The sequence below is a fragment of the Myotis davidii genome, unplaced genomic scaffold, assembly GCF_000327345.1.
Source record: "Myotis davidii unplaced genomic scaffold, ASM32734v1 scaffold200, whole genome shotgun sequence".
NCBI lineage: Eukaryota > Metazoa > Chordata > Mammalia > Chiroptera > Vespertilionidae > Myotis > Myotis davidii.
The window spans coordinates 6,914,499-6,927,113 of record NW_006293700.1 but is presented as its reverse complement, the minus strand read 5'-3'; the positions used below and the strand labels follow the sequence as shown (position 1 = coordinate 6,927,113).

At 39.4% G+C, this 12,615-nt stretch overlaps 1 protein-coding gene across 4 annotated transcripts in view; it reads left to right on the top strand.

Moving 5' to 3' along the window:
* RB1CC1 (RB1 inducible coiled-coil 1) overlaps window positions 1–8,778 on the top strand; it is a 54,543-nt gene extending 45,765 nt beyond the window's left edge. The window contains exons 20-23 of one of the 4 annotated variants that reach the window (XM_006767344.2): window positions 389–447; window positions 2,877–3,013; window positions 6,751–6,821; window positions 7,382–8,778. In XM_006767344.2, the coding sequence (XP_006767407.1) occupies window positions 389–447; window positions 2,877–3,013; window positions 6,751–6,821; window positions 7,382–7,459 (345 nt within the window). In that variant the 3' untranslated portion in view covers window positions 7,460–8,778. The remainder of the gene's footprint in view (window positions 1–388; window positions 448–2,876; window positions 3,014–6,750; window positions 6,822–7,381) is intronic. The other 3 variants (XM_006767345.2, XM_015566282.1, XR_001514485.1) reach the window with 3 other exon arrangements.
* The last annotated feature ends 3,837 nt before the right edge of the window (window positions 8,779–12,615 follow it).

The following is a 12,615-nucleotide window of genomic DNA, read 5'->3' as shown; positions in this document are numbered from 1 at the left end:
CCCAATAGGGACTGTGCAGGAGGCAGCTGATCGATGTTTCTCTCTCATCAATGTTTCTAACTCTCTATCCCTTTCCCTTCCTGTCTGTAAAAAAAACAATAAAATCTATTTTAAAAAAAGATGTAATTCTATATTGTTTTTAATCCAGCCAAATTGGATTCAGAAAATAATATAAAGTAAAAATGTAGGTAAATTTGTCCACTGAAAGTGATTGTTGAAGGAAAAGAATTATGTTATTATGAACCATATAAACTTGGACTCTTAAAAACTGGGACAGACACAGTGTGTATAACATTGAACAAAATTTTTGCAATAGGACCTAATAACTGTCATGCTTTAATTGTATAAGCTTTATGAACTGTTTGTATTTTTTTGTTGTTGTTTTTAGATGTCTCAGAGCATGTCTTCAGTATCCTCAAGGCATTCTGAAAAGATAGCTATTCGAGAGTAAGTATTTTATTTATATTTTGTGGGGATATTTTTCTGTGCCAAAAAATTTAATGAACTGAATAATGTTGAATTATATTGGTGGTGAAAAAATTTTATTAAAAAGCAAGGTTTTTCACACAGCTGGTATGGCTCAGTGGTTGAGCATCGACCTATGAACCAGGAGGTCACAGGTTCGATTCTTGGTCAGGGCACACATGCATGGGTTGTGGGCTTGATCTCCAGTGTGGTACATGCAGGAGGCAGCCGATCAATGGTTCTCTCTCATGATTGATGTTTCTATCTCTCTCTCTCCCTCTCCCTTTCTCTCTGAAATCAATAAAAATATATATATTTTTAGGTTTTTCTAAATGATGATTTCTTGTAACATTATGATTGAATTAGAAATGTCTCCTATTAGAGCTTTAATTATCTTTTCTCAGTGATTTGAAAGGGTGGTATCTGACTTTACCTGCCAGCTGTATGTCAAATCAAATCAATTTATGGTGTTTTAAAGATTAGAGAGAGATGAACTTTAAAAAAAGAAAGAAAACACTTCCTCAGAGTGCCCTGTCACCTTTTAAAAAAAAAATCCTCACCCCGGGTGTGAGGATATTTAGAGAGAGTGGAAGGAGGGGGAAGGGGAAGAGAGAGAGGAGAGAGAGATACACATTAATTGGTTGCCTCCTGCTTGTGCCCCGTCCAACTGATCCAGGGATTGCCAGGATTGAACCTGCAACTGAGGATATGTCCTTGACTGGGGATCGAGCCTGAGGCTCTTTAGTTGGTGGGCCAGCACTCTAAGCCATGGTGCCAAACCGTCCAGGGCCTCACCTATCTACCTTTGACAACTCATCTGGTGGTTAGCCAAAGCACTACCTTCACACCATGTTAGGTGGGCAACAGATATTTGTATGGTAAATAACTAATGAATAAAAGACTGTTGTCATTTAAAAGCTTCCTCTGTGATTTTGATGACTTATTAGGTGTAGGACCCACTAAATTAAATTATTTTGACAGCTAAGGAATCCGAGAATAACTCTGAATGGCTCTTGATATTTTGAACATTTCTAAAGAAGACTCTGAAGAAACAGTCACCACTTATAGCATGTTGACAAGTGGTACCATTTCTTTGTTTTCTTGCTCCCTTCACCCGAAATTAGTAATTTCCATTGTTTAAATCTAATTAACAACAAAACCCTAACTCAGTTGGCTTTTCCAAGTTGAAGAGCACTGTACTTCGAAATGGAGAATAGTATACAGTGATCTCCTTGCCACTGAGACTATAACTTGCTCCCTCTGAATTTGTGTTTCTTGTTGTAAAATGAAAGGTTAGGAAGATTACCTTCCTCCTATGACTAGATGAACTGTAGTGGGTTTCTCCCCCCGCCCCCTGCCATTTTTGTTCTTTAAACAGTAGATAATATTACAATTTTTATTTTTTAAAGCTTTTGGTTTCTGACAGTTGCTGGCATCATCCTTTGGACATCTTAAATAAATGACCAGCATTCCAATTAGGTGCTGGGTAGGGTAATATATATATCTCCTATATAATAAAGAGCTAATATGCTAATTAGATCGAACAGCCAAATGGCCTTCTGGATGTCTTTCCGGATGACCGGCAGGGGCTGTTAGGGCGGGCCAGGGCTGCAAGGGCCGAGCCCCTTGCACCAAATTCGTGCACTCATGGGGCGGGATTCTCTCAGCCTGGCCTGTGCCCTCTTGCAGTCCGGAAGCCCTCGGGAATGTCCGACTGCAGGCTTAGGCTCACTTCCGCCACTGCTGTTGCGCTTGCCAGCTGTGAGCCTGGCTTCTGGCTGAGCGGTGCTCCCCCTGTGGGAGTGCACTGACTACCAGGGGTCAGCTCCTGCATTGAGCATCTGCCCCCTGGTGGTCAGTGTGTGTCATAGCTACTGGCCATTCCACTTTCCGGCCGAAACCGGCTCTCCGACATCCCCTGAGGGGTCCCGGATTGTGAGAGGGCACAGGCCAGGCCAAGGGACTCCACCAGTGCACAATCGGGGCCGGGAGGGACGTGGGAGGTTGGCCAGCTGGGGAGGAACCACTGGAGGGCTCCAGGGCATGTCCAGCCCATCTTGCTCAGTCCCAATCGGCCAGACCCCAGCAGCAAGCTAACCTACCGGTCGGAGCATCTGCCCCCTCGTGGTCAGTGCACATCATAGTGAGCAGTTGAGCGGCCTTAGCATATCATTAGCATATTACGCTTTGATTGGTTGAAGAGACAACCGGACACTTAGCATATTACGCTTTTATTATATAGGAGATATATATATGTGTGTGTGTGTGTATATATATATATAGTAAATGTGAAAATTATATTGCCTTTGTGATACTTTGACTATAGTTAAACATTGCAGAATATATACTTAAAGTTTTCAGGATAGGGTGATAGTAACTTTTCAGGTCGATAATAACGTTCCTTTATTTAGTTTTCAGGTGGGAGATTTGGTTCTCATTATCCTAGATGAGCGCCACGACAATTACGTATTATTTACTGTTAGTCCAACCTTATATTTTCTGCATTCAGAGTCTTTGCCTGCCCTGGATCTCAAACCAGGTGAGGGTGGTAAGTGTCATATCCATAACTAAAATAATAAAACCTGGAATGGAGAGAATATATTACAGATTTTTATTTCTTGTCTAAATATGTCAGAATCTGTTTATAAAGTCTGCAGTATCCAGGTTAATTTCCTGGATTCTATTGACAATTCTAAATCAACGTAGTTAATGCAATTGAACCAGATATCTCATATCCTAGAAGTAGCAGAATTAAATTGTCACAATTCTTATATAAGCACAATCTATTTATGCTTACCTGCTTGTTAATAGCATTACCTTTTTTTGACAAATTATAAAATGTTTTTTCTGTCTTATTTATCATCCCATGTTTCTACTTTATTTTTTATTAAAATGTCAATTCTTAAACATTTTTAAAGGCAAAAATAAGTTTTAAAATGTACTAAATTATAATGTCTATTACCTATTATTTTAAAAAATATCTACCAAATTTAAATAATTTGCAATTTTGCTGAAGGCTTTAATGAGATGCATCTATGGACTAGTGATTTCTGAGTCTGGTGTACTGAACTATTTTCAGCAATCAGATATAAATCTTCTAAAATAATTTCTAGACTACTTAATAGTCTAGCCCGAAATCAGGCTCAAAATAAATAGCTCTTTGCTGCCACAAGCTATTTTGTGTCCCGCTGCCCCCTCCCCCCCCCACACACACACTTTTATCTAGTACATATTTTCCTTCCTCAAAATAAGAGAAAGCTGACGAAGGGGCAGGGGATTATTTTGCCAGTGACCTGCTGTCACTATACTGACCAATAGTGAGAAGCATTTTCTTGCCAGCCCAGTGTAGTTATGAGTCCATCTAGGGAGGGAAGAGAATGTATGTGTGTCCTACTCCACTCCCTCTCACACTGATTTTTTAATGATGGGTGGTACTTGTCCTCACGTCTAGCTCCTTCTGTTCCCAGTCCTTAAGACAGGCTTTTGTTTGATTTGGGAAAACCATTGTCTGTGTTTCTGTGTGTCAGCCTGCTGCTTGGCTGCATTCCTCTTCAGAGCTATTCCTGTTCTCTCATTCGTTTATATTTGCATTTTTCTGCCCCCTAGAGTTAATGAATATAAAATTTCAGATGCAATTGTGTTAGGACAAAGAATTCACATTCTGTAGTAGTTCTGCCTATGGTTTTAACTGATTGTTTTTGGATATACACTCATTAGCGGGCCATGATTTTTGTATTTTAAAAGCCGGTGGGAAAAAGTATTCACCGTTTAGAAGGAAAGTTTTTCAGTGTTAGGCTCATGGAACAGTGGGTAACGTAATTATTCAATGAACAGGAGCCCCAGGCAAGCTTGGTCTCTTCTCATCTTCATCCCCGCTGGCCCCAGAGGGAGAGCAGTAATTAGGCTGCAGTGGACACAGAGCTCTAAATAGTGCTGGACAAAGTGGTCGGGGAGGGGTCCCCTTTATGCCCTGTCACTTTTCCATTTTTTCTGTTACTTGGAAGGATTCTAAAAGCACAGGATGGTACCCTGGGATACTTCACCTCAATAGAAAAACAAGAATGTATGTGGACTTAGATGCTGTTTCTATTTGGAACGATAACCTGGTCAAATACCAGTTTCTGAAGTAGGCCAGCATCACAATCACTCCGCTGTGGCTGTTGGTGGTGGATTACCTAGAATGTCCATAAATACGTGCATTTCTCATGTAACCATGAGAAATGAGTGGGCTTTGTACCTTGAAAACAAGGAGCTTGATATTTTCTTCTGTGTTTTTTTGTAGTTTTTTGCTTTTTATTTGTTTAAGCTTTTCATTTGAAATTTTTTTAAAAATTTATCATAAAGTAGCATAGGTATAGTGCAAAAAAACCCCCCATATACCTTTACTCATGTTCACCTTTTGTTAACATTTCCCCCCATTTCTATTATTTCTATGTGTATGTCTAAATGTACAAATACAAAAGTATATACAGTGTTTTATGTGCACATTGTTGTTTCCAGAACCATATGAGGCGAAGTTATATCATGGTTCTTTATCTTTAAATATTTTCAATGTGCATATCCAAAGGACAGGGAGGGAATTCAGTTTTTAAATTTTGTATACTCAGATTCACAGTGCACATTATAATTTTAAAGGCACTTAAAGTCTTGCAGAAAATAATTTAATGGTCTTTTTAAAAAAAATACATGTTTTATTGATTTCAGAGAGGAAGGGAGAGGGAGAAAGACTTAGAAACATCAATGATGAGAGAGAATCATTGATTGGCTGCCTCCTGCATGCCACCTGCTGGGGATCAAGCCTGCAACCTGGGCATATTCCCTTGACTGGAATTAAACCTGGGACCCTTCAGTCCGCAGGCCGATGTTCTATTATCCACAGAGCCAAACCGGCTAGGGCAACAGTCTTAATTTACCATGGTACTCCCATCCTCCTTATGCCCTCCCCGCCCCCTCCCCCTTTTCTTGGTGACGATTATGAGCAGGGGATATAGTACCCCTGTGCCACGGTCCTAGGGGTGTGTGGACTCGCAGAGTGTTTTTATGTCTGAGACAGTGGGGCTTTTTAGTCCTCATTCATAAGCATTTCATTTTAGAATGAGTCTTTTCATAAACGAATTATCGGAAATTCTATATTACAGCATTTATAGTATTTTTCACATCCTGTGGTCTAGGGCAGGGCTGGGCAAACTTTTTGACTCGAGGGTCACAATGGGTTCTTAAACTGGACCGGAGGGCCGGAACAAAAGCATGGATGGAGTGTTTGTGTGAACTAATATAAATTCAAAGTAAACATCATTACATAAAAGGGTACGGCACTTTTTTTTTTAGTTTTATTCATTTCAAACGGCCAGATCCAGCCCGCGGCTGGGCTAGGGGCTTCTCTGTCTTTCTATTATGTGATAGTCTCTATGTATGTACATTTCTGATGGTTTTTCAGGATATCTTTTTTTAATTTAATTTAAATAGTAGTACATATGTCTCCTTTTTTTCCCCATTGACCTTCCCCCGGCCTCCCCTACCCCCCGGCAAGGATATCTTTTATTTATATTTATGGCATACAAATTAATTTTGGCTTCTCTTGGGAATCTCAAAGACTTTCGAAACAAATAATTTATTGGCCAAAGAACTTTTGAATTCAACTTTTTATGAGAATTTCTGATGAATTGAGAGGAGTGAGTATTCGTTTGTCATACTTGGGCTCCAGAGGGCAAGCCATTTCATTCCGTCTTCTCCCACATTTCCCACCTCCCCTTTGCTCAAGCACCACCCTGTAGACTTGCCAGTTGTTTATTGTGCACTGACTGTGTGCACCCTTCCGTGCACTGTGGGTACAGGCGGGAGAGAGGTGCAGCCCCTGCCCCTGGGCACTGGAGTTAAAAGCAGTGCCTCTCAAAAACCAGGGCTTTTCTTAGAATCTAGAAAGTAAGTTTTGTCTGCATAACTTGGCCTGTTTTCAGAATGGAAAAGGTCACCTTAGCACTTTCAGTAGATGGCACTGTTGAGCTAACTTAGAGAATTTCTAGATTTGTTTGTGATTTATACTTAGATTATTTGTATATCTTTAATTTTGTTAGTTCTGTGATTTGACTTACCACCTATATTTATTGAATAAGTGAAATCAAAATTGCCGGTTGAAAGTAGACTGAATTCAGTGTTGTTTTGAAAATGGTTACACATTTTCGTGATTTCAGCAGTCTTGCATTGGTCTGTTTTGATTCTGACAATTACATTTTATGATAATTATAACTGTGCTTTTAAAAAGAAACTAATCTCTTGATTTAATAGCTTCAGGTGTATCTAGAAGACCCTGGGTTCTTGGAAAAGTAATGGAAAAGGAATACTGTCAAGCCAAAAAGGTAAAAACTATATCATATGTTATAAACCTAGGAATTATGTAGAAAATTCTTACACTACTTTATATAGAAATCTTGCATAGTGCTGTCTTGGTCTTTTCACTCTGTTGAGTGAGACCTTTAATGGGAACCTAACTGCTGATTAAAAGTGAATCTATTTATAAGTAGAGTTGATATTTTCTTATTTTCATACTCTACTCCCATTGAAGTATAATATTGATGGCTAAAAATGCACCTGACTGTCATATCAGCAGTGCCAGTACAACACAATCGGTGAAATCTAGTGAGCATATTTTCTAACTCTATAATTTTGGGCCCCTTTGCTCCAAAACACTAATAGAACTTAAACTGTGTAGTATTGAAGTTTCTTTGATACTTTAAAATAATGACTTATGGCTCACTTTGTACTATATTCTTCATCAATACTAGTGGCTCAATATATTTTCACTGGTGAGGGGAAGATCTTGTGTAGTGTGACAAAGAGCCCCCCCTCCCGCCAATACTCTAGCATTGAGTAGGATGATATGATGGCACTTGTGTAACTTGGTTTCTTTTTTTCTTAGGCTCAAAACAGATTTAAAGTTCCTTTGGGAACAAAGTTTTACAGAGTGAAAGCTGTGTCGTGGAATAAGAAAGTATAACTTGGAAGAAATTAATACATTCTGTGACATTTTCCTGATTTATCCTACAGTGTTCATTCATCACTCCAAAAACAGCAAGCCATCTTTTTATACAAAAGTTAGCGTGACAGTATGCTTCATTGGTGTACATCATTTACTTTTTAACTGGCTACATACCCTTTAGAACAATAAATTTAACAAGACATTTGGCTGAATTAAAATGGTTTTGGTTTTGTTTTTATCCAAATGAAATGCGGACCAAACTAGTTCATTTCTCAAAGGGCATACCCTGTGCATTGTGGCTTATGATTAGCCATATTAATTGCCTGTTACATATACATTAGCTTGAACTTAGATAGTAAATGTTAGTTGTTATTACCAGCATTTGTCCTTTTGTGAAATCAGTATCAAAAACTTGCACTCTGAACACATTCTTTATAAAATGTATAAATTCTTCAAAACTATTTAAAGAAAGAGGAGTGTTATTGCATGCAGATAATCATAATTTTGAGTTTGCCTCTGTAGATTACTAAAGCAAATTGTTTCATTTATTTTTTTAATGCCCTTTGATGTTTCAAAACAAAAAGGAACTCAATTTGATTGATTGATTTTTAAGATCAGCCATAATTATCAGTCTTTAAAAGCACTTTCAACAGATCGGTCGCTTGGGTTCTAAAGGGAAGAGTCTGTGCTATTGACACTTTAAATGCAGCACGGAAACCTTCCCAACATCTTTATTATTCTGTTAAGAATAATTATATTGATGAAATTATAATTCATGGTTCCGTTTCAGAAAAAACATATTCATTGTACATTAACTGTTTAGAGGTCATTTAAATAACAAAATATTGTATTGTAAAAGACATGTAGAATTTTAAAACAATAAAGATTTGAACCTGTAAATGTGTGTGCCTTTTAAGAAGGATACCTTTTTAATATATTTGAGTGCTTGCGGGATATGGGAAAAACTTGTTCTGTATTATATCAAAAGAAACATGTTAATTACAAAAATGTTCTTTAATTATATACTATGTAACAGGGTAAAACAGTGTTATGTAGAGTAGAGTTGTGTAAACTAAACTAGAATTTTAAACAAATTGCCATGGAGCAAAGGTATTTAAATGAGTTAGTTGAGTTGGATGAGACTTGTTTCAGGTTTGTTGCTATAGAGAACAATAAATAAAATGATTTTCCCCCAGAAAATATTTAATTTCTTCATAAAAATAAGTTAAATATTTTTTTAAATATGTATGTCTAATAGTACAGAAAATGGAATAAACACCATAGTGTATAGAAAACTGAATTTGACATATTAATGAATAAATGAACAAATGACTTAACATGTTTCTATTTAATCCTTTCATGACATCTTAATGCAGAGTACCAAAGCAATAAATTCCTTAATATACAGAGTGGTTTTTAAAAGCAGATTTTTTGGGTCTAATTGAATCTTCCAGTCGGGCCATTTTTACTTAATATGTGCTCATTGTGCTGTGGAGTTACAGTGGGCTGACACATGACGTCACATCCATCGTCTCGTTAATGCTGCTCTTTAATTTTGTAGCTTATAGTTTTTCTTATGTCCATCTTGTCAGTGTTCACATATGCATTTATAAAGCAGAAAGGCAATGCAGTTTTCTTAACAAAGAAAACAAAATGAGCCCTAGCCAGTTTGGCTCAGTGGATAGAGTGTTGGCCTGCGGACTGAAGGGTACTGGGTTCAACACTGGTCACGGCACATGCCTGGGTTTCAGGCTCCATCCCCAGTAGGGGGCGTGCAGGAGGCAGCCAATCAATGATTCATCATTGATGTTTCTATCTCCTCCCTCCCTGAAACCAATCTTTTCTTTATATATGAAGGCCTAAGTGACAGTTCAGTAGCTATGACATGCACTGACCACCAGGGGGCAGATGCTCAATGCACAGGCATGGAAACCTGGAACAGACTGATGAATCTCAGAGGGAAGTGGGGGGAGGGTGGGAAGTGATTAACAAGATCTTATTGAATACTAGAGGCCTGATGCACAGGTGGGGTCCCTCAACTTGGCCTGCACCCTCTCGCAATCTGGGACCCCTCAGGGGATCGTGGAACCAATCCCCCCAGGCCAGACCGAGGGACCCCTCCGGTGCACCGGGCCTCTAGTAAAATAAATTAAAAATTCATAAAAAAGAAAGAAAATGAAACCTGGAAATCAGAACTCATCAATTGTATCCTTACCTTTGGGTGATCAAGGAAAATGTACTGAGAGCTTTGGCATCAGAATGTTTGCATTCCAGGTCTAGATATAACTTGACTTCGGGCAAGTTGCATAAACTCTGAACCCAGTTTTCTCATGTATGAAATTGTGTTATAATAGGACCAACTTCCTAGGGTTATTTTGAAGATTAAGTGAGAAATTACAAATCTAAAGTGCTTCAAACAATTTCTAAAAACAGGCTACTCAGAAAAGAGGAGCTATTGTAAAGCTTTCTTTAAAAATCTGAATTTCACTATTCAGGTTCTAATAGAAATGTTTTCATTGTTAAAAGGATGGATATTTAAATCATGTTTCACTGCAAAGTAAATGAGGTATATATAGATTGTGTGCATAGTTTACTTATTTTGGCAAATATGCCTGGATATATACTAAGAAGAAATGAGCAAAAATTAAACTTCTACTTGCATTTACTTTAAAAATTACCATGGTGTAAAAACAAATTTAGTATGCACCTAAGCCTTTGTCTTATTTCCCAGTTTTGCCGCCTAGAGATGATACTACTTGGCCATTTTTATCTTATGTTCCAAATTATATGACCATACTACTGTTTCTTGATAACAATTTACATTACTGACTTTCTCTTTTTTTATATTTATAAGAGAATGTTTATGTGGTTAATCACAGGTATAAAAAGTAACTCCCAGAAGTTATAGAGGTAAAGGAGGGGCCCTCGGAGCTCGGGAGTGAGGCAGCTAACGGTAACCTGCTTGGGGCCCAGAAAGGCACGGATGTGCTCCCGGGAGGAAGAGCCTCTGGGTCCTCTATCCTAAGGGTTTGAAGGGCGGAGATCACAATAGAATATTCAGCAGTTTTCCAGGTGTGTCCTTTCAGGGTTGTGCTCTCCACTGGTTGATGGGCTAGCACGAGGGCAGGGGGTCATTATTCAATGCAGCTGGTCCTGAGGTCAGCCTCGGGGTCACTGGTCTGATTTTGCTGCTTTTCTGGACCTGGAACTGAAATACAACTTCCCACCCTGACGGGCACAGTTGAGGCTGTGGGGTGCAGCCGAATGCTGGGATGGCTGCCAGCCACCCTCCGACAGCGGTTGGCCTCAGACGCCCTGCGGCATCTCAAGGCCTTGGCCTGCTTCTTGGAGTCCCCACTCGCCAAGCTCCCAATCAAGAGGAACAGCCACTGCGTGGCCTGGGTGGTCCGACGTTAGAGACGTGCATCCCGCCTGTGGCCGTGGCCACTCCAGCTGAATGAAGGTGTGGCTGTGCATACCTGCTCCTCCTGCTCCTCTTCCAGGTAAAGTCCCAATGGGAGGTGAAAGTGTTCAGGCACAGTCCCACGTGGCTCCTCGCTGCAAGCCCTGTGTCCATGTTCTCTTTCTCACGAGGTATGAAGATTTAACTATGTCATAAGAACTTCCTTAGCTACCTCTGTTAACTTTCTAGTTGGTTCATTAGCATTTACATTATGACCCTCTGACTCAGTGGTTCTCAACCTTGGCTGCACATTAGAATCACCTGGGAATCTTTTTAAAATCCTGATTTCTGGGCCTCATCCTCTGGAAATTCTGTTTCTTTGTGACTAATGTTGTGGACCCACCCCATAACAAAGAAACGGAATTTCCGGAGGATGAGGCCCAGAAATCAGGATTTTAAAAAGATTCCCAGGTGATTCTAATGTGCAGCCAAGGTTGAGAACCACTGCTCTAAATATTGTCTGCTGAGCCAAGTCCTGAACTGTGATTACATTTCTTGTCTTGTACAGTTCATGGTCTTTATTTGAAGCTTTTCTGTTGTTTTTGGTGCTATTGTTGTGTAATTACCATAGCTTTAATCTTTTCAAATGCTGCTTCACATTTTATTCCACCAAGTCACATTTTCCTTGGAGACCTCATCTTGGAAACATTAGCTCTTCTGCTTCAAACTAATCATTGCTTTCTAAGTCTCCTATATCACATTCTAGCATTTTCTGTTAGAAAGCCATTGTTTCTTGTTTCTCTTGCTGGAGCTTATGATCCTAGGGAAAAAAATAGTAGAAAATAAATTTTCTGAATCTCTGCTAATATAACAAATAGGCTCACACTTGACAGTTAATTGGATATAGAATTTTTCAGAAATTAACTCCATTGTCTTTTACTTTCCAAGTGATTGTGAAAACAAATGCCATTTTATTTGTGTTCTCTATAGTTTTTAGCCACGTCTATGCTCCCCGGAAATCTTAAAGAGCTTTTTAGACCTAGAACTATAAAATGGCATGATAATGTCTTGCAGTTCCCTGCCTCCTTTCTTGCTGTTAATCAGTGAATCTTTTCAACCTAAGGATACATGTCATGTAGGGGAAGTTTTATACTTGATTGATTTTAGAGAGGAGGGAGAGGGAGAGATAGAGACATCAGTGATGAGAGAGAATCATTGATCGGCTGCCTCCCGCACTCCCACACTGGGGATGGAGCTCAGAAATCCAGGCATGTGCCCCTGACTGGGAATCAAACCGTGACCTTCTGGTTCATGGGTTGAAGCTCAAGCACTGAGTCACTGCCTGGAGGCTAAAGCAAACAGTAGTTAGCATAAAAATGCAAAAAGAAACATCAGAAAGCCAGTGGACTTTGTTATTAAGCAGGACTGAAAATCAGCATAAAACTGCCCTGCTGTGGGCACAATGGCTCAAGGCAATTTCCTGACCTGATAATTCTTACATTGTTTACCAAACTTACCTTTGACCTGCCTGTAGGCATTGCTAAAGGGCAAGTGTATATTCAAGTAAATAAAAAGTGAGCCAGGCCTGAATTCCGGGTGCCTCATCTGAAAAGAGGTCTCCACCTGCCCCCCAATGCCTTCTAAAGTCATATTTCTTGTATAGGATTTTCATTTGTGCGTCAGCCCCTCCTTCAGATCCCGAACCTAGCCTTGCAGGTCGAGGCAAGTCACACCACCTGGCTAGGGGAAGCCGTAAGATTTTCTCTTTATT